The sequence below is a fragment of the Pollachius pollachius genome (genome assembly GCF_949987615.1).
Source record: "Pollachius pollachius genome assembly, chromosome: 2".
Taxonomy (NCBI): Eukaryota; Metazoa; Chordata; class Actinopteri; order Gadiformes; family Gadidae; genus Pollachius; species Pollachius pollachius.
In genome coordinates, this window is record NC_136935.1 from 12691158 (window position 1) to 12710842 (window position 19685).

Below are 19685 nucleotides of genomic sequence, written 5' to 3' on the forward strand. Positions count from 1 at the left end.
GGAGAGGATCTTGATGAAAGTGTGGAGTTTGTGAGCACAAGTTGTTCAACCTGTAAAAACTGCCTGGTATGCTGCTATTTACTCCTGTCACAGTACAATCTGCTCACAGATGCATATCATATCATTGGTTTGGGCTACAAGTTCATCCTCACACTATCAGTCTCACAGGTGGCCTGTGAGAGGACCTTCTCTACTCTGAAACTTGTGAAGAATCGCCTGAGAACCTCTCTCAATCAAGAGAACTTAGAAGCATTCATGCTGATGGCAACAGAGAAGGAGATTCTAATGGCACTTGACAAAGATGACATTATTGACAAGATGGCAGAGAGCAGTGAGCTACTGCGCCGCCTACTGGTTTACTAGGGATAATCGCTGACTGGTTACTCTTAGTGATCTACTTTATTGACACTAATGAGTGAATATTGTATTCTAAGTTCTTCTTTGTTGTTCTTACATTGTTGCTTGTTCAATTTAAAGAAATTAATATATTCCAGTTTTGATAAATGTTTTATATGTTTGATGCTTGAAAGTAAAGTTAATTATTGAACATCCAAGCTAGTATTTGTCTCTCTTTTTACAAATATAGGCCCATTGTTTTGTGTGTCTTGCCTTGTACATTTGTGTATCCTATGGCTGCTGTCCTCAATAGTTTTTGAGTATTCATCCATTGCTATAACATTTGAAAACAGGGTTTTCAATGAAAATCATATATTCAAATAGATAACTCATCGGTCACTCCTAAATCTCTTTTAACTATCAAATAGTGTTAGAATACACAACTAGAGGTATGGTGGTCTGCATGAGAAGGGTGGCCTGGAATGGCATCAAATTCCCGGCCTGAATTATTGTCCCAGTCCGCCACTGCACTCCCACCCTACCAGGGTGGGAGAGGGTACCAAATGTGGTGTGTCAGATGTTATTCTTGAAAGACAGACATTTACAATAATATACAAATAATAATATAGATAATTTAAAATAAATATATATCATAAATATTGTTCAGTAAATAAAGTATTATGACTTCTTTCAAATAATAGTGTCGCTATGGATTAGCGTGCATTTCATCCCATGTTTTCCACTGGCATTTTTTCAGTGGAACACACTAAGCAGTGTTGCTGAATTTACTAACCACTGTTTCCCACTGGCCATGCCCCGCTTGCAGCTATAATTGTGTATAAAGTGCTCAGCCACTGCATTTGTACGATTAACCTTTTTAAGCATTCCTATATGAGCTGGTCCCAAAAAGGTCTTGATGACCATTCAGTGGTACACCTAAGGATAAAAGTTGTTACCACTGGCATAGAGTGGCATATAAGATCGGCATATCATGCTATTGTCACATCAAACTATTTTGTCTTTGCCATTAATGAATGGGTTTTGGTCTATGTGGATAGTGTAGCCCAGGTAATCTCCTTATTTACCAGCCTCTTAGCCAAGAGGGAATTCCCCTTTGGGTTGAAGTTTGACATTTATTTTTCCTTGTCAGACACCTGGATTACAACCAAAATCCACAGTTTACAGTGCCATCCAGTATGGGTTTGGGTGGGGTGGCTCCTGAAGATATTTGTTTAGTTTTGTCTTGTTTTTTACAAGGAAAACCCCAGTAACAACCCTACAAGTTACAATTATGATGCTTCGTAGATTTGAGTTCACAAAAGGGTCAAACTTTTGTCCAAACTCAGACATGACAGACATAACAGATATTAGCCTAAGTTAAATCTGTCCTCAGCAAACACGTATCCCGCTCTGAGTTTACATGGTATATCCCGGATAGACAGTCAAGGATCTCTTCAGCACGTTGCTAGGACACACCCTTCAAGCACACAACGGCCCATAATAATACACGGCTGATACTACAGCAGGTCTGAACAGGTATAATTGGCATTCTTTCCCCACCCACCAAATATCTACAACTGGGTTCTTAGTGCAGCAGATGAGGTGTAACCACCGCCAAAATCTACCGGAAAACATTTGGCTTTATCTGAACACTGTGCATTGTAACGACCATCTCAGGGCTGAAAAATCGATACCCTTTAATTGCATGCAATTCTACAAATACAAGGTGTATTGTTTAATTGGAAATAAAATAACTTATTAGGGTGTGAGCTTTTAAAATGCCCTCTAACCATCTAGTAAGTCTTTCAACAACTAAATGAATCAATCAAGATCTTTGTTTACAGCAAATGATCCTTCAGCAAGTTTGCCAATGATTTTCAACCTCAACTTTAAACATACAATTACTAGCCAGTGAGCCAGTGGCAATTTAATGTGATTCATCTGTACACCAACCAGTGACTCTTCATATAAAAGGAGTCACTGGTTGGTATACAGATGAATCACATTCAATTGCCAAAATATTTTTAGTAATACTCCATTCCTCAAGGATCACCGAAATTCTTTACCTCTTTATTAAAAGCAATTTATGATACAAAACCTCTAGAAAATTACTTGAAATTATATATGTTTATTCAACCATCTTCATTGACTATATTTCCTTCTATATTCCAAACCCTGTAGCGAGTGAAACATGTGGCAGTGCTTACAGGTGTTCCCATCAACCAACCGGCCAAACAAGAATTTAACCTCTATCCCAGTTTTCAATTGGAAGTCAAGGCAATAGTCCTTTTAACTCTCAGTCTCATTGCTGTATACATGCCTTCACCCCAGAGGCAAAGCGGGAGTTGATGTCTTTCTTTTCTTTTGAATAGCTGGTGTTGGGTTTTTGAAGAAGTTTTCACCTGACCGTTCATGACAATCCAATGAAACACCATTACATCCATCCTTGTAACCTTGTTGAGTCTTTATGCTGCCTTAAGGGATAGTTTGTGTAAACCGTGACTCTTTGTTGCTTATTGGAGGGAACCTGCCAATGAAGCCGAGACATATTGCAGACACAATATAGTCCCCATCGCTCCTTGTGAAGCCATGATCAGTGTTTCCTATGTCCGGTAAATGTCTGTATAGGGAATGTCTAGTTAGTGCCAGGCGCCATCTTGTGAGACAGAACCAACACGAGCAGTATGTTTCTGCGATAGAGGAAGCTGCAGTTTCAGTAGAATATTGAATAAACTATAAGTGGTTTGGAAACTATAAGTACTACCTTGAAAGAAAGTAGTTCTTAAATTGCAGCCTCCTCTATCGCATTCACATTCACATTCCCTATAGGCCTCCTCTTCTCCTTTGGTCTTTGGTTGGGCTCTTTTGGGCAGAGCCACCCTCTCCGGGCCCTGTCAGTGATGTTAGAGGAGTGAGAATCAGGAGGGGAGGGAATTCAATTGGGAATACACCATTCCCACACATGGCTGGAGTCTCTGAGTCTCTGGGTGAAGGAGGGCGATTGCCCAAACCCCAGCCTCTCCACCCGGATCATCACTATTCCAGCTCCTGACTTCAGGGAGTAGAGAAAGATTACTTCAGGGACAAGACAGAGATTGCCTTGAAAGACCGTTCTATCCACGAGCAAGCGCTTCAAACTTGAACACACTTCTTTCCAACTCCTTAAAGTTCAACATGTCATCATATGCACCCTCTGAATGATTGTCTTATGTGGATCATCGCACATAAGAGTTCTTTCCCTACTCGATTACACTGGAGTCCTACGGATGTGGTGAACACCAAAAAAACACGGCTAGGCTTTCACTGGCCTAGCTGTGTGGCAATAAAAATTTGTTTTCCTTCCAATCAGACCTCGGGGGGGTCTTGGGGCGCCTGGGTTCCCTGCACTGAGGCCTCAGGCAGAAGGCGGGAGATGGGCTTGTTGCACATTGGGCAGACGCTGCGGATCTCGAACCACTTCAGCAGACACCTGAGGAGAGGAAGGAGAAGTGGTGACTCGATACGCTGACTTCATACGTCGTGTTCCTGCAACATTAGTCAACAACACCACTTGGCTACAGGGCCTGGGGGTTTAACAGCCTGTAATACGTTTACTCGTCAGTTGGTCAGCTAGCTTCTCAAGCCTGGCGTCACTCGCTGGAGGGGAATACATAGGACAATAACAGACGGCAGTTCTGAATAACATGTTTCAGAAGCTGATGAACATTCCTGTCCAAATTTCGGAAATATATATGGAAAGCTAAATGTTTTTTGAGGTTGAGAACCCTAGAAAATTTGCTTCCTATCCTCTATCTCTGGTGTTATTAACTTTTTAATAAAACCTGGAATTAAATTAAATAATCATCCTGAACATAATTATGTTCAGGACGCACAACCCACCACCAACTGTATCGCAAAGGATTTTCTCAAATTGTAGTTTAAGAAACACTGCTCTATGTTCAAACTGTGTTGTTGTTTCGTGTCCACCCAGAGCTGAGTACTCACTTCTTGTGGAAGGCGTGGGAACAGGGACACACTCCGAGTTCATCACAGCTGCGGAATTCTTCCAAGCATACGGCGCACATTTGCTGCAATGTTGGAAAAAGAACGAGTATCAAGAAGGTAATCTCGAAAATCACAATTCATGATTTCACTAATTATGACCCGATCGTTTTGGTGGTCACGACTCAAAATGCATGTATGTTGATGTATTATGACTATTACATTTGGAATTTACTAGGAAGACATGATGCATAATATTAGGATAATAATTCTGAATTACCTAATTTAGGTGCAACTACAAAAATCACCACTTTTATATCATGCTTTGAAATATGGCCTATGACTTAACATTCATTTGGATATTTATGTATCACATTCAACTTACACCAATGAGCTGGAGTTTATTTCCTGCTTCTTTCAAAACGACCTGTTAATACAAAAATGTATACCATATTTGAACATTTAAATGTAAATAATATGTCTGCGGATAATTATATGATTTGTATAATATTTGTGTAAAGTGTATGGGTGCATTTGTTTTGAATTAGTGTCAGGTCTCATTTGTCATCGTAAGACACATTCATCGGGTACCAGATTTAGCAAACAAGCAATGATAGCACTAACTTCCTCATTTTCCTCAGAGGGATGTGTCTTTGTTCTATTGTGTTATAGTCTTTAAAAGGGAAGTAAGTTAGGCTAAGGCAAAGCTCACATCTTACCTGATTATATCCATACTGTTCTCTAGAGCTTTGTCGCCGTAGTCTGTAGTATATAAAAAAAAAGATCAACATTAGTTTTTTCCCATGTTAAATTTCTATTCACTAATAAGTTATACAAGCAACTTGTCGTAAACTTCCGGATACATGTACATAAGAAGCAGAAACATGTACTCTCATGGGCCGGATGCCTACAGGTCTACCTACTTTAGGTATAAAGGTTTGAACCAAGACTCCCAGTTTGCAAGCAACTTCAGGAAAAATTGCCGCCACACTGGTATTAAGTAACAACAACCAAAACCCAACAGATGTTTTGGTTTTATTTTTTCAGGATGAGAACTGGAGGATTCCAAAACACTAAAGAACGACCAACAGAGGTTCATCAGAAACACACATTAGGTTTTCCCTCAGACTCTGAATCATTACTTACTAATAATACCTTTTTTTTGAAGAGCATAGAAAAAAGTATCCTTTACTAATAGAAAACAAAGTATGCGGCAGGTGAATGTGTAGTGGTTGGAGATGCTTGAAAATACTGGATTTGATCCCCAAATACCCATCGTCTAACCTGTAGGGATCCTTAAGCAAAAGGCCCTTACTCCAACCCGCTCCTCAATGTCCTGTATCTGTCTTCACTTTACGTTGATTTTGATAACTATAGTAAATAGTAAAACTGAATTCCTAAAATTGCCTGTAGCAGATGAAAATGCTGATGCTGATAGTTATCCAGGATACATATGCTTGGATGAAAACATGAGAAAACACGTTTAATAGGGCGAGGCGTTCAAAGCAGGGTGGAAGTTTGGAGAATCTCATGCAGAGGTTTGGCCTGTTTTATACCTGAACATGTAGCAGCAGATGATGAGGCTGAGCATGAAGACGAAGAGGGCTATGCCCAGGATAATGACATAGATGTTGAGGGGCAGGTGGTAGTCTTCTGTAGTCATGTTGCATTTGAAGTCTGAGCTTTGCATTCCAGATCCACACAGACACCCTGGTTGGGAGAGGATCACGTCGACACAACATTAATAACTTGTTTCCTGATATTGCCAATTTATACACTAATATGAATTATTGTTAACTAAACGAAAGGCGTACTAAGGTCGTTTCTGTGATGGAGGTGAACAGTTTCTTACAGGCGGGTTCCTTAAACTGTCACATATAGTATATGCATGTATACTAGAATGGTACCTGAAATGACAGGTATAAAGATGACGGAAAAGGATGACATATAGCAGTCCTTAAGCATTATTATAATCAGTCTCAGTATTTCATGTCAAAGGTGAGGTGAACTTTGAATAGCTGAATTTTGAGTGAGAATTCCAGTGCTTTTGTTATTCACAGATAATTTGCAGAACCTCAAGGTTGAATTTGCATACATGGTTTAGCATAGTTTGTAAATGTTGTTCTTAATTTCTACTGAATAACCAGTTCTAGTGGTTTGTTTTGCTCTAAGCTTTTTTTTGTCTGTGTGTGCGTACGTGCGAAAGTAGATGTAGATTTTTTCTCTCTCTCTCTCTCTCTCTCTCTCTCTCTCTCTCTCTCTCTCTCTCTCTCTCTCTCTCTCTCTCTCTCTCTCTCTCTCTCTCTCTCTCTCTCTCTCTCTCTCTCTCTCTCTCTCTCTCTCTCTCTCTCTCTCTCTCTCTCTCTCTCTCTCTCTCTCTCTCTCTCTCTCTCTCTCTCTCATAGTAACCAGAGTCGCTGCCCCACCAAATTCCAGGTCCTAGTGTCTATTTCTCCTTCAAATGTTACGTTCCCCCGCCCTGAGCAGGGGTCGAGCAGAGGGTACAAGACGTCACCTACACAGAGTATATGCAAGCATGGTCAAACTTCTATGATAAAACAATCATACGACACATTGCTGTGTGTCGTCGTGTGAACTGTAAGGTGTTGTTGTTTTGTTAGTTATTTGTGTTTGGCTCGGGGGGAGCTGTAGTGTCAGAAGCAGGTAACGGGTAAATCATTGATAGTGGAACACTTGGCCAGTGGCCACAAAGCGATGCCTCTTGGACTACCACTGTGATTTTATGAGAGCGAGGCAATGTTGAGCACATATTAACAGTACAAACAACAACAACAATAACCATAACAACTCAAATTGCAGTCCAAACCCTGTCCCCTGCCCTTTCCCAACGCTTTGAACGGCCTTACTGTGGTACACAATATCTATAACTAAATACAGTTCAGTGTGATTACTAGTCTAAGCGTCTAGAGTAGACTACTCACCACTGCACCACTTGACAGGATGCATGAAACTAGCAAGTAGTCCCGGGGAGACGAGAGTAAACACTACTCCTGCCAAGAAACGGTTTTCAGCGATTCAACTTTTAATATGCCGGGGGAAAAATAGTCCTGGAGTCGTCACCTGCAATTCCTCAAGAATACTTTATGAATGTCCTGCTAATTGTACTATTTACAGCGCAACTTTCGAGGTGTGACGATGATTGTGACGATCCAAAACCAAAAGCAAGGTTTCGATTTTACAAGACATGCGATGCGGCCAAGACGACATCTGTCCCTCTCTCTGTGTCATTGTATTTCCGTCTCCTCACCAGAAGTGCTGTGGGTTTTGTAAAATACTGCAGCCTGCTGCTCGTGTCCTGTCTCGCCGAGGGCACACTGTGCTTAAGAGAACACGGTACACTCCATGACAGCAAACAAGGCGGAGAAGCGGAAAGGTGGTTTGGATGGGGGGTGGGGGTTATCTCCTTGCTCTCTAATTACAACACACACACACACACGCGCGCGCACACACGCACGCACACAGGCACGCACGCACACACAAACACACACACACCCTTCACGCTCTCTCATTTACGTCATTTACAGACTCCCGCGTTGCCCTCAACGACCCTGGAGTTGCCGTCGTATCCACAACGCACGCACACACAAGGTTTAGATTTTCCAGTATTTCTCATGAGAGTGCGTTCAGTTCAAAGGCCTAAATCGATTCATCCCCGTTCTCACTCACTCGTTTTCTCTCTGCCTCTCCCCTCCCTCTCCACCTCTATCCGTATGTGTCTCTCTCCCTACCTCTCTGTGGTGCCAAATTCACTTGAGCAGCCTCAGTTTTGTAAACAGATCTCATATGATCATCTGTCTTAGCTACACTCCCCCCAACCAACACACACACACACACACACACACACACACACACACACACACACACACACACACACACACACACACATTCATTGTATCAAAATGTTGTGGAAGTTATATCACAGAGAGGATAGAGTGTAACTAAATCTAGGGCATAAATAGCAAATTACGTGTGATATACTGTCTGTCCCTCTCCTCTCTCACTCTTTCTCTCCCTCGCTCTATCCCTCGGTCTCGCTCGCCAAGCTTGTTTTTGTTGTTCTTATTGTTAATTAACCAATTCAAAGTGCTGATATAAGGAGGGCAGGTCCAGCACAGTGATTGTAGTGAGGGCATACATCTTATTGATAATGGTTTCACCTAAATGTAAAAATGTTTGATAGGATGTATTATGTATAGGTATTATGAGGTTAGGATGATAAAATGATATATGGATGATATAGGATGACTGGGAAAAGGTTGACAGAGAGAGTAACATTTTGATTAACTCCCTCCTATGCAGACTCTGTCCAAATGTTATACTTGTACCTATTTATTCTTCCTTTGTTAAATCTCTTGAACCACCATTTCAATGCAAAAGAAAGAGAGCAAGAGGGAAAGAGAGAGAGACATACATGAAGAGAGAGTATATCTTAAGCACTTCCCTAAATCCCCTAATCGCTTGACAAATTCTCAACCAAAAAATAATCAGTACTTTTCCAGAAACATTCATAAGCTTTAATTTGAGCCCGTGATGACCTTTATATCTTTGAAATTACACATTATGTGGTCAGAAATCTTCACTAAACCTCAAATCTGATAAAATAGAATTTAGAGTCACTAGTCTTCCAGATGGAGGGTATCTTGTTTTGGCAGCTAAATGTTTTAATTTGGACTGCTAATACTGCTATCTGAAGTGAAGAACAGGAAAAGTGAACAGGAGGATCATGCATGCTTTTAAATCGTATCCTAAAATGTTAAATAGTATATGTTGTAAATATCCATATGGCTTATCCAAAATGATACACTTAAGTAGTGTGCAGCTACATTGCATTACAAATATTTTGCTGACACTCTTATCCAAAATTGACCTACAATAAGTGGATTTAACCATGAAGATACAACCCACAAATTGCAAGATTAATGCTTAACATTCTTCATATAGATAGCGAAGATCTTCATTATTTTTCCGCGGCCAAGATTTTTGTCCGAAACGGAAGATGTTCAGGGCTTTTTGCTGTCATGATGTCAGTAGGGAGCTGGTTCCACCATTGTGGAGGCAGGACAGCAAATAATCCAGATTTTGCTGAGCGGCAGCTGGGGCCTTCTCGCAGTTAGGAAGTATCAAGCTGTTTGGCAGTCGCAGAGCGAAGTTGACGGGCTAAGGTTTGACCATTCCTCGACATACGATGGGCCTGAGCCATGTGCAGCAGGGCAGCCGAGTACCCGAGGCTTTAATCAGATTCGAGCAGCCACCGGTAACCACTGCATGGTGCGTAGGATTTATATGCTGTGGGAGAACTTGGTGATGGACAAGCAGGGCTGCTGTATTCTGGATGAGTAGCGGAGTTTGAATGAGACATGCAGGCGGACCAGCTAGAGGAGATATGCATGAATCTAAGAGAGAGATGACAAGAGCCTGGACCAAACCCAGCGTGGTCTTGGGTTTGGTCAACATCCGTTTCTCAGGGTGAGAAACGGATGTTTCATTCTACCTGAATCTGCATGTTAGCAGCAAAGGGCAGCTGGTCATCCAGTGTTGCCCCCTAGTGCCTTGCCGTCAAGCCACAAACACCACAGAATTCTCAATAATGATAGAGAGCTCATGGATGGGAGAAGCCTTCCCTGGAATAAAAAAAGTTCAGTCTTGTCCAGACTTGACACTCAAGAGATCGGAAAAAGCCAAATGACAGGATCCGGTGACTAAGTTTACAGGGAGAAGAGGATGGGACCTCCAATATAACCCTGAGGGACCCCAGCAGAGAGGCTATAAGGAAGAGACACAGCTTCAAGTGTGATCCTTGAGGTAGGATGAAAACAAGTAGAGTGCAGTGCCTGAAACTCCAAGTTCTTGGAGGGTAAAAAGGATGATCTTGGTGGGAAGAGGATAGGACCCACAATAGAACCCTGAGTTACCCAGTAGACTGCTGAAAAGTCTAGCACAATGACAAAGAAGGAGAGGGAGGCTGTCCCAATGCTGTGTGGCTTATCCTTGACGGCAAGGAGGGCAGTATCCATTGAGAGGCCTGCCTTGAATCCAGAATGAGAGACAGGTTTGTAACAGAACGGTACCACACTGGAAGCAGATGGGTGGAACAATGGTCAACACATCTGTTATGAATGGAATAGTTGTTGGTAATTTGCTCATGGCTATGAATCATGTTAATATTTAGTGAAAGTTTATCAATCAGAAAGGCCACATGGTGCATGCAGGAAGGTCCCAGTGCACATACTCAAGTGAGAAGCCCATCAAATTGTTCCCAAGATGCAGAGTGGCAGAGTTGAGTAAACCCGATGTGATCGTACCAAGGGAAGTAGTGTCCGTAGAGGAGGAGAATGGAGAAGTGTACGTGAGGAAGGTCAGCCGTGGAGAGGTCAAGTCAGTAGAGGGGGATGAACTACTGTCTGTTCCGGTACACGCCAATCTCGAGGGTGCAGAAGCTGGACAACCTTCTCAAGAAACACAGGGATGTGTTCTCAGAGCATAAAAGTGATTTTGGGTACACCACCACGGTGACCCACCGTATTCAGACTGGAGATGCAAGGCCAATTAAGCAAAGGCATCGGCGTATACCTCCACACATATTTCAAGAGTTTAAGAAACACGTGCAGGTCTTGGTTGCACAGGGGGTATTCAAAGAAAGCTGCAGCTTGTGGGCCTCCTCTGCGGTAATTGCCATTAAGCCAGACCAATCTGTACGGTTCTGTTGTGATTGCCGTAAGCTAAACGGTGTCACGTTGAAGGACGCCTACACGCTCCCAAGGGTTGAGGAGTCATTGGATGCCCTTGGAAAGGCAAAGCTCTTCTTGATGCTAGATTTGACAGCAGGCTATTTTCAGGTGGCTGTTCATGAAGACGATCAGGAGAAAACGGTTGTTACCACCCCATTTGGCTTATACCAGTGGACTAGAATGCCATTTGGTCTCTGCAATGCCCCTGCCACATTTCAGAGGCTAATTGAGGTAGTCCTAGGCGATCTGGCATTTGACGTGTTACTGATATACCTGGACAGTCGTCTGAAGGTACATGGGCTTAAGCTAAAACCAAGCAAGTGCTTCCTGCTAAAATCAGAGGTCAAATTCTTGGGCCATATTGTTTCTGCGGAGGGTGTTCAAGTAGACATACAAAAGATCAAAGCACTCCGTGATTGGCCGGTGCCCAGGAGTACAAAAGATGTGCGGCAAGTGGTCGGGTTTATGTCAGGCGTTTCGTCCCGAAATTCGCCCAGCTAGCAAAGTTGTTACATTCTCTAATGGGAAAGGGCAAGAAGGAGAGTGGAGGACAGTCTGTTCTCTTTGTGTGGGGTAGAGAGTGTCAAGAGGCTTTTGATAAGCTAAGGGTGTCATGCCGCGTCCTGCTACGCAGTCCAACACCCCCATCTAGTGGCCACTTGCCGCCACTGTACCCCATTCTTCCGTCACACCTGTCTTCAATCAGCAATCTCCACTTCCAACTTCAGCCGGGGATCTCCATCCATCCGGCACCAGTTCGTCGTTATAACTACCTAGTTCGTATCAGTCCTACCAGCATTCTCTAGACCCAGTTCGGTGTTCCCGTTCTCTTGCTAACCCTCTTTCCTCTTCCCTAGTTCTCTGTCCGTCACTCTGCCTACCTGTTGCCGAACCCCTGCCTGCCTGACTACCCGCCTATCGTCGAGTCCTTGCCTGTCTGACTGCCTGCCTGACGCTGAACCCCCCGCCTGCCTGACTACCCGCCTGTCGCCATGTCCTTGCCTGCCTGACTCACTCCCTGTTGCCGAACCCTCGCCTGCCTGACTACCGCTTGCTTCGCCCCAGCTTGTCATCTACCCTGTGTCCTAATAAACCCTCTTTCCTTTTACCCCGTCTCTGCCTCCCTGTGTCCAGCACTTGGGTCCCCTCGCCCCACAAAGGAAGCACCTTATGTCATCTCCGGTGCTTGGTACCCTGACTTTTCACTCCCTTTCACCCCTACCACTGATGGAAGCCTTCTTGGGTTGGGGGCAGTGCTCAGCCAGCGGCAAGAGGGGGAGCGCGTTGTCGCCTTTGCTAGTCGAGACCTTTCGGGGTTCCGAGCGAAATTACAAGAACTATAGTGCATTTAAGCTCGAATTACTAGCCCTTAAATGGGGAATAGCAGAAAAATTCCGGGACTTCTCAATGTAGTCTAGATTTGTTGTAGTGACTGATCATAATCTCGAGACAGCTAACCTCGGGGCGGTGGACTAGAGGTGGGTCGCCCAGTTAGCCGAGTATGATTTTGAAGTGCATTATAAGCCGGGGAGGGAGAACACAAATGTGGATGTACTGTCTCGGCTCCCTCGAGCACAGGAGCCTGAGGTCAGTGACACTGATAAAGACTTTCTCGTCATTCAGGCTGAGGAAGTGCGTGCCTGTCTATGGCCTGGACCGAAAGCAAATGAAAGAAAGCCCAGTGTGCAGGTGACTTCCCAAGCTGCTGTTACAGCAAAGGTTTCTGGGTATAGCTGGGAGGAGGTTCAGCAACTTCAGGCAGATGATCCTGTCGTGGGCCCTATAGCAAGGGCAACAAAATGTAACACTCGGCATTTCGTTGAACCAGTTACAGGAAATACAAAAAAAAACCCAACTAAAAAAGCTGGCCTCGCAATGGGATTGACTGAGCATCCGTCAGGGTGTCCTATTTCGTAGCATTTATGATCCCAGAGACGGCAAAGAAGTGCACCAGTTGGTATTACCGGAGTCAGGGGCATAGGAATGAGTTTAACATTGAGGGGGACACATATCGGAAACCTGACAGATCCGTTAATGGTTTGTACAGAAATATGTCATAAATGAACTACACTGAAAAAATTCACAAATATATTTTATTCTACTTGTGGCAACCTGGACCCAGGAATGTCTCTGTCTAACGGGAAATACCACACGTCACAATTGGTTTACAGCCCTGGAGGGCAATTATTCGGGGAAAATCAAGGGGTTCCCGTGGCACAGGACCCAACGGGAGAAACGAAAAATGAAACTCCTACTCCGTGAGTCAGGGGAAAAAGGGGCCAATGTTCTATCCTCTCGGGGGGGGGGGGGGTCGGTCGGGCCGGCCTCCGGTGCACGGCGGCTTTGTCCTTGGACGGGGGCTGGGAGCCTGTCGGGCCGTCTCGGTTCACCTTCCTGATCCTCGTGCATCCGCAGCTCTGGGTTTAGTCCGCTTTCACCCGGCTCCAACTCTGTTTGTGGGACAGGTGACAATCTCTTTTAAGGATTACCTCTCCCTCCTCGCTCCCCGCCGCAGGTGTTCCCTGTTTCGCCGATTATTGGGGTGGAGGGGGCGTGCTCTGGCTCCACCTGCTGGATATAGGCGGTACACGCCCTCTACAACCTCTCCCCTGGGCCGTCCAGCCCGGGGGGTTGGGGTCGGGTTGCCACATATTAAAAAGATAAATTTATAAATGTAAAGGAAAACACATTTTGAATGGCAGTAATGAACTGATGAATATCAAATCAATTCTTTAATTGCACGCTCAATCTTCCAGTTTTTGTAGAATAAGAAGCGGTGACAAGACGCTGTGTTGCACTTTCAAAATAAAATAAAATATTTTTCTCCTCTAGGTATAATTTTAGGTGGGACAAATGCGCCTGTCTCCAATATTGGAGGGGACACGTCCCCCCCGGTTCCTACGCCCTTGACCGGAGTCCATGTGGAAACTTGTGTTCAGTATGGAGCATGAGCACGGGGGTCATTTTAGTCAGAAGGGTACACTTGCACAGATGACGCGCAGTTTTTACTGGCCCTCAATGAGCCGAGATGTACAGGAGTGGGTGAAACATTGTAAGTGTTGTGCACTTGCCAAAGACATATTTACAACTATCCGAGCCCCATTGACATGCACTAATGTGGCCATGGATTACACCAAATTAGAGATGTCTGTGGGTGGCTATGAGAATGTTTTAGTCATGACTGACATGTTCACACGATTTACAATGGCTGTGCCCACGAAAGACCAGTCTGCTAAAACTACAGCCAGGGCCATTGTCAAGCACTGGTTTGTGTATTATGGCTGCCCCTCTAGGCTTCACTCAGACCAGGGGCGCAGCTTTGAATCTAGTGTTATCAAAGAACTTTGTCGTATCTATGGCATCTCCAAGAGTCGTTCAAGCCCATATCTCCCCCAGGGCAACGCTCAATGTAAGCGATTCAATAGATCGATGTATGATATGCTTAGAACTTTGACACCAGAGAGGAAGCGCAATTGGAAGGAGTATCTTCCTGAGCTTGTGATGGCTTATAACAGTCATGTTCACTCCTCGACGGGATACTCCCCGTTTTATCTCCTCTTCGGTCGAGATGCACAACTGCCTCAGAACATTCTGGGGGGAAGAGACTTGGAGCCCAGTGACATTGACAACCTCGATGATTGGATCCTCGACCACCACGAGAGGCTGAGAGTGGCAGCGGAGGCTGCTGGGGACGCCGCTCAGGATGCGTCACAGCGACGCAAACGTCTCTACGACCGGAAGTCACGCGCTGCACTCGTCAGATCGGGTGATCGAGTACTACTAAAGAATCATCGACCAAGGGGAAGGAACAAGATCCAGGACAAGTGGGAGCAAGATCCATATTTAGTTGTCAAGCAGAACCACCCCGACTTACCTGTCTTCACAGTCAGGCCCGAAACTGGGGGGCCGTCAAAAGTAGTGCATTGAAATCAGATGAAACATTGCACCTTTCAGACACCTATTAGAGAAGCAGTTGCTCCCAGGCGCAAGAGAGCTGCATCTGGTTCAGACGCTAACTCTGTAGGGTTAGTTTGCATTCCTTACACCCTTCACAACACACTAACACCAGGCGAGGGTAGGGGGGCTGGTCAAGGGGAGTTGCGGGATGTTGAGCCAGGGGCAGTCTTGGGTGGCAGCCTGGGGGAGGTATCTGATCATAAAAGTGTATGATCTATAGCTACCTATAATGGTAGCTCTGGGGAGGGGACTGTAATTGAGAGTTTATCTGAAGATGCGGATAACTCAGTCAGATAATGAGTCTGTAATAATGAGACGCCCACAGAGGAAGACTAGGGGTCAGTTACCTGTGACGTATCGGGAGGGGTATGTTCTGAAGTGAGCTCCTTTTCCTTTGTTATCTTTTGTTTTATTATGTGATTTTGTTCAACACTAACGAAAATCTAAAAGAAATGAATGCATGTGTACATCTGTTCTTGTTCTATTGATGTTACATTGTTGAATGAGAAAATCGCTATGATATGTAGCCCCTACGATAACCTTTCCCTCATAATAGCCTCACCCAATTGCACCCATGAACTTGGCCATAGGCTCGGCCAATCAATGACTTGCATGCATGTGCACTGGCGAATGGGAGGAGAGGAGAGGGCGAGACAAGAGAAGGTTGGCGGGAAACTAGGGAGTGGATTGCGGGTCAGAGAGGACCTATGCGGAAGGAGATTTCGGTATGATAGATCAGTTAAAGAACAGTTTAGCTCTTAGTTATTGCGTGCACTACATGTTTTAATCTGAGCTACAGAATAGTTACGGCTTGAGTGGCGAGTGGAAGAGCGGAAGACTCCATGCCATCAGCGCTGAAGATTCATCCGGTGTCATATCATTAACAAATATAGTTCGCATAGTGCGAGACGACCGTCCTCGCTTGGTAGTGCAGAGTGTCTATTCAGCCTCATACATACTAGCCCGTCGCCAACGTTGGAAGCTTGTCACGCCAGAGAACGAAGAGCCAGCCAGTTCACTGCTACAGCCCGGGACGTATCTGTGGCTCATCTCACCTGCTCTCCCTCCCTCTCTCACGCCATTGATACACGGTGCGGTGGGTGAGTAAATAGGCTACCCTGCCACACATGACTCTACCATTTTCAACGGACAGCAACGCGCTCGTGATGAACATGTTCAATTGGTGAATAGTCGGCACATACGTAACGTTGACAATCCGAACCAAAAGGGACATTGAACTTGAGAGTGGACACGTTGGTGGTTACAGGTTGATAGGGAAACTATTCCTATATGCTTTACATTTGATTTATACATATATCTTTTATTTTTCATTTACTTTTCTATTTTATCTAGTATAAGAAGACTAGTATTTAGTATAATAAATAACCACTAATTTTTCAACTGTTACACTATTGCTTTTATTGTGGAGATTTTCCATCTTCTCTGAAGTATAGTGGTTAGGGGGAATACAGGGTAAGACACACACACCGATACTTACTGATATTCTGTTCTTTAGGTCTTCACCGTGACAGGTCCAAATCCTAAAGCCTAAGCTATTGTACTTCAACCTAGCAGGTAGAGTAGACACAAGACTAATAGGTCTGGGTGTAAGGGACCTAGATCCTCTGACTTCCAGCCATTCAGGGAAGAGTGATTTACCCCTACTAAGCGGACGTAGGTCCCGTCCGCTACATATGCAAAAGCATAACAGGATGTCTGAGTTAGGACACACATTTCTGTTGATTGTCTAAATTCATATGTTGGTATTTATTTAACTTTTAACTGCTTATGTGTAATTTATTTATCATTCACAAACATTGAAAAATTACCTTTGTTACACTGTTCTCGGCTATCATGCTTACCTTGCGTGGAGTTAGTCCAAAGTATTTATCAGCTGCCTGGCTAATGTACTCTACCAATAGATCCTCCTGCTCTCTGCTGAAGACTTGGTTTGGACTGACGTATCCTATCCGAGGAAGGTCCCGGGATCCCTGATCTTTAAGAAGTTTAAACTTCTTCCAATAACTATTAAGCGTAACACGGCAGATACCATGCTTTTTTGCCACTGCTCTGACAGATGTTCCATGAATAACTTCCTCTGCTGCTCTTTTCAGTATCTGGGCATCCACTCCACGATCAGTTTTCCTCACCCAGGGGCGTTTCTAGGTTTCTGAAAGATCCGGGGCTTAGCCCAGGGCCAAAACGTAACTGCGCATGCAATCTTTGAAAATAATAACAAATAACAAAATAAACAATGTATGCAGTTTATTAATACCAATGGTAAAAATATAGATTTTCACAAACTTCCCTTTGTCTTAACAAAAAAGTGCCTCATTCATAAGCACCAACATTAAACATTTAGATAATAAATGAGTCACATAGTCATATATGTATTCTTCACATATTTTTATTAGTTTCACAATAGTAAACAATGTCTGAAAAAGTATACAATGCAGAAATGCAGAAAGATAAGATGTTTAAAAGGCAAGAGCCTTTTAAACATCTTATCTTTCTGTAGTCATGCGTTTGTCTTAGTTCATTTCTTTTCTTCTACAGTATATCTGTCTTTACTTTACACTTTCCATATTGTGTATACTTGTACATTTGTCTGTGTATTATTAACTGTTACTCTACATGTATTGTCTTTCTTTGTTCATTTCTTGTTTGTAGTGAACTTTTTATTTTCACTCGTTTCACTGTTTCTTGCTCCTTTCTTTGGACCTTTGTCCTTTGAGCACAAGTGGGTATCTCCTCGGTTTGACTTGGGCGAACCGGTCAATGACTTCACCATGGTCTAAGCCACAAAGCGCATCCATCTCCACTGCCATAATAGCCAAATGATGTAGCCTCTCCTGGCCCATGGTTCTCCTCAGCCAGGTGTGGACACGGCGCAGTACACTGAATGACCGCTCACACGTGCAACTGCTGACAGGTATTGTCAAGGCTGCTTGGACAACTGAGCTCAAGGTTGGGAACATGTCTGGGTGAAGTAGCTTGTAAACACTGCCCATGTCAGAAACGGCACCTTCTCTCTTTCTTCTAGAAAGGAACTGCTTTGCCACCAGGATCTCCTCTTTTTTCAATGACATTTTATAATGTGTTGCAATCAGCTCTAGGGAATCCTCACAGAAGAAATCAACGGCCGCTGGGTTGCAAGCTTGAATGCCTCGCATTAGCTCTGCCCCCACATCAGAAAATCTGCTGTTTAGCTCAGTTACCATACGGTCAAGACATGGGTACAACAGAGTTTGTTTCAGCTGGTCTTCTGTGCCCAGATGAGCCCTTGTACCCAAGGTGGACTCTATTGTAAAGTCCTCCATCACCCTCTGCTTGTGCCTGCGACCACTGTGACTCTCACAAATGTTGTTGGCATCATAGATGTGTTTTGCTTCATTGTAAAGCTTGTCTGCCATTTCATTGGTTCGGATGGATTTCAGTGTGTCAAGGACTGCATCTTTAAAGAGTGTTGCTTGGGCCAAGTCCACAGAATCCTTCTGAAGGTACAGGTGCAGCCCCTCTGTAGTTGACAGCTACTCCGGAACATGACCAGCAGGTAGACATTTGAAAACCTGGACAGCTTTGACAGTAATCCGACTGCCAGAGGTGTTGCACTCTCTTCCAGGCACTTTAAAACAGCTGGCAGATTGTTGAGCATTGCTCTCACAGACTTCACCTAACATGCCCATCGGGTTTTTGACAGCTGGACAAGCTCACTCTTCTTCAAGCCCAGGAGCATCTGGACATCAGAGAATCTCTGATGGTTTACGATTGATACACTGAAGAAACAGTAGACACTCTCCAATGTCTCAAACAGGTCACTGGCTTCTGGAACAGCCCTGCACGTATGGCAGAGAACCAGGTTCAGCTCATGAGCATAGCAGTGTACGTACACTGCTTCTGGGTGTTTCTCACGAAAGCGAGCTTGAACTCCACTTACTGAACCACTCATAACGGAAGCTCCATCATAAGCCTGAGCGACACACAGGAGATCATTAAGGCCATTCGACTCCAATACATTTTCAATTGCGTCAGTGATGCACTGTGCATTCAATCCCTTAGGGGTGACAAGTTCAAGGAGACGCTCTTTGACTCCGCCATCAGCTGTAACATAGCGCACACAAACAGCAAGCTGTTCAACGTGGCCATCTCTTGCCTCATCAGCCATCACTGCATACATTTTCGATGCCTTAATCTCTTCTACGATGGTTGCAGTCACTTCATCAGCACAACATTCGATCATGCTGTTCTGCGAGGCAGGACATAGATATGTTGAATGAGAAGGGGCCTGGTAGTTCTGGAGGAAGGGGTCAAAGGTTTCAAGGAGCTTCATTACTTCTAAAAAGTTTCCCTGATTCAGGGAGGAGCTGGTTTCATCATGACCACGGAAAGCAATGCCTTGTTTCCCTAAAAGGCTAGTGACGGCCACAATGCGCCGCAGGTATTCTCTCCTTTCACTAATCTGACTGGAATTTCCAACATTCATTTGGTCGACAACATCGCCTTCTGTTAGCGTAGCTCTGTAATTCTTCCAGACCAGGATAGATGACTTGTGGACAGCACTTGCCTCATGCTCTCAGTAGCTATCCAAGGCCCTTTTCCAGTTATTAAAGCCCTCAGTGCTGAGGAGGGCATCTTTGCTGGCTCTAGGGTTGTGTTTTCCAA

The 19685-nt window shown here is 44.2% G+C and overlaps 1 protein-coding gene across 3 annotated transcripts; it reads right to left on the reverse strand.

Annotated features, from left to right (window-relative positions):
• Positions 1-3059: 3059 nt before the first annotated feature.
• LOC307070665 (RING finger protein 122-like) lies at positions 3060-17194 on the reverse strand. 3 transcript variants are annotated; one of them, XM_079729235.1, is made up of 6 exons: positions 16886-17194; positions 5874-6027; positions 5037-5079; positions 4703-4744; positions 4321-4403; positions 3060-3805 (listed from the first exon to the last, which is right to left on the reverse strand). In XM_079729235.1, exons 2-6 carry the CDS (start codon positions 6005-6007, stop codon positions 3682-3684), a joined length of 426 nt encoding a protein of 141 aa, XP_079585361.1. In that variant the 5' UTR covers positions 6008-6027; positions 16886-17194; the 3' UTR covers positions 3060-3681. The 3 variants fall into 3 exon arrangements, with proteins under 3 accessions (XP_079585361.1, XP_079585360.1, XP_079585362.1); XM_079729234.1 differs by lacking the exon at positions 16886-17194 and adding an exon at positions 7260-7676; XM_079729236.1 differs by lacking the exon at positions 16886-17194 and adding an exon at positions 7586-7657.
• Between the last annotated feature and the right edge of the window lie 2491 nt (positions 17195-19685).

Excerpts from the sequence above, each read along its gene's own strand:
- LOC307070665 (XM_079729234.1), bottom strand. The coding sequence starts at position 7,284 with ATGCATCCTGTCAAGTGGTGCAGTG. Across the intron at positions 6,028-7,259 it reads TCCTGTCAAGTGGTGCAGTG|GGTGTCTGTGTGGATCTGGA; the intron begins GTGAGTAGTCTA and ends TCTCCCAACCAG. Across the intron at positions 5,080-5,873 it reads ATCTGCTGCTACATGTTCAG|ACTACGGCGACAAAGCTCTA; the intron begins GTATAAAACAGG and ends TATATACTACAG.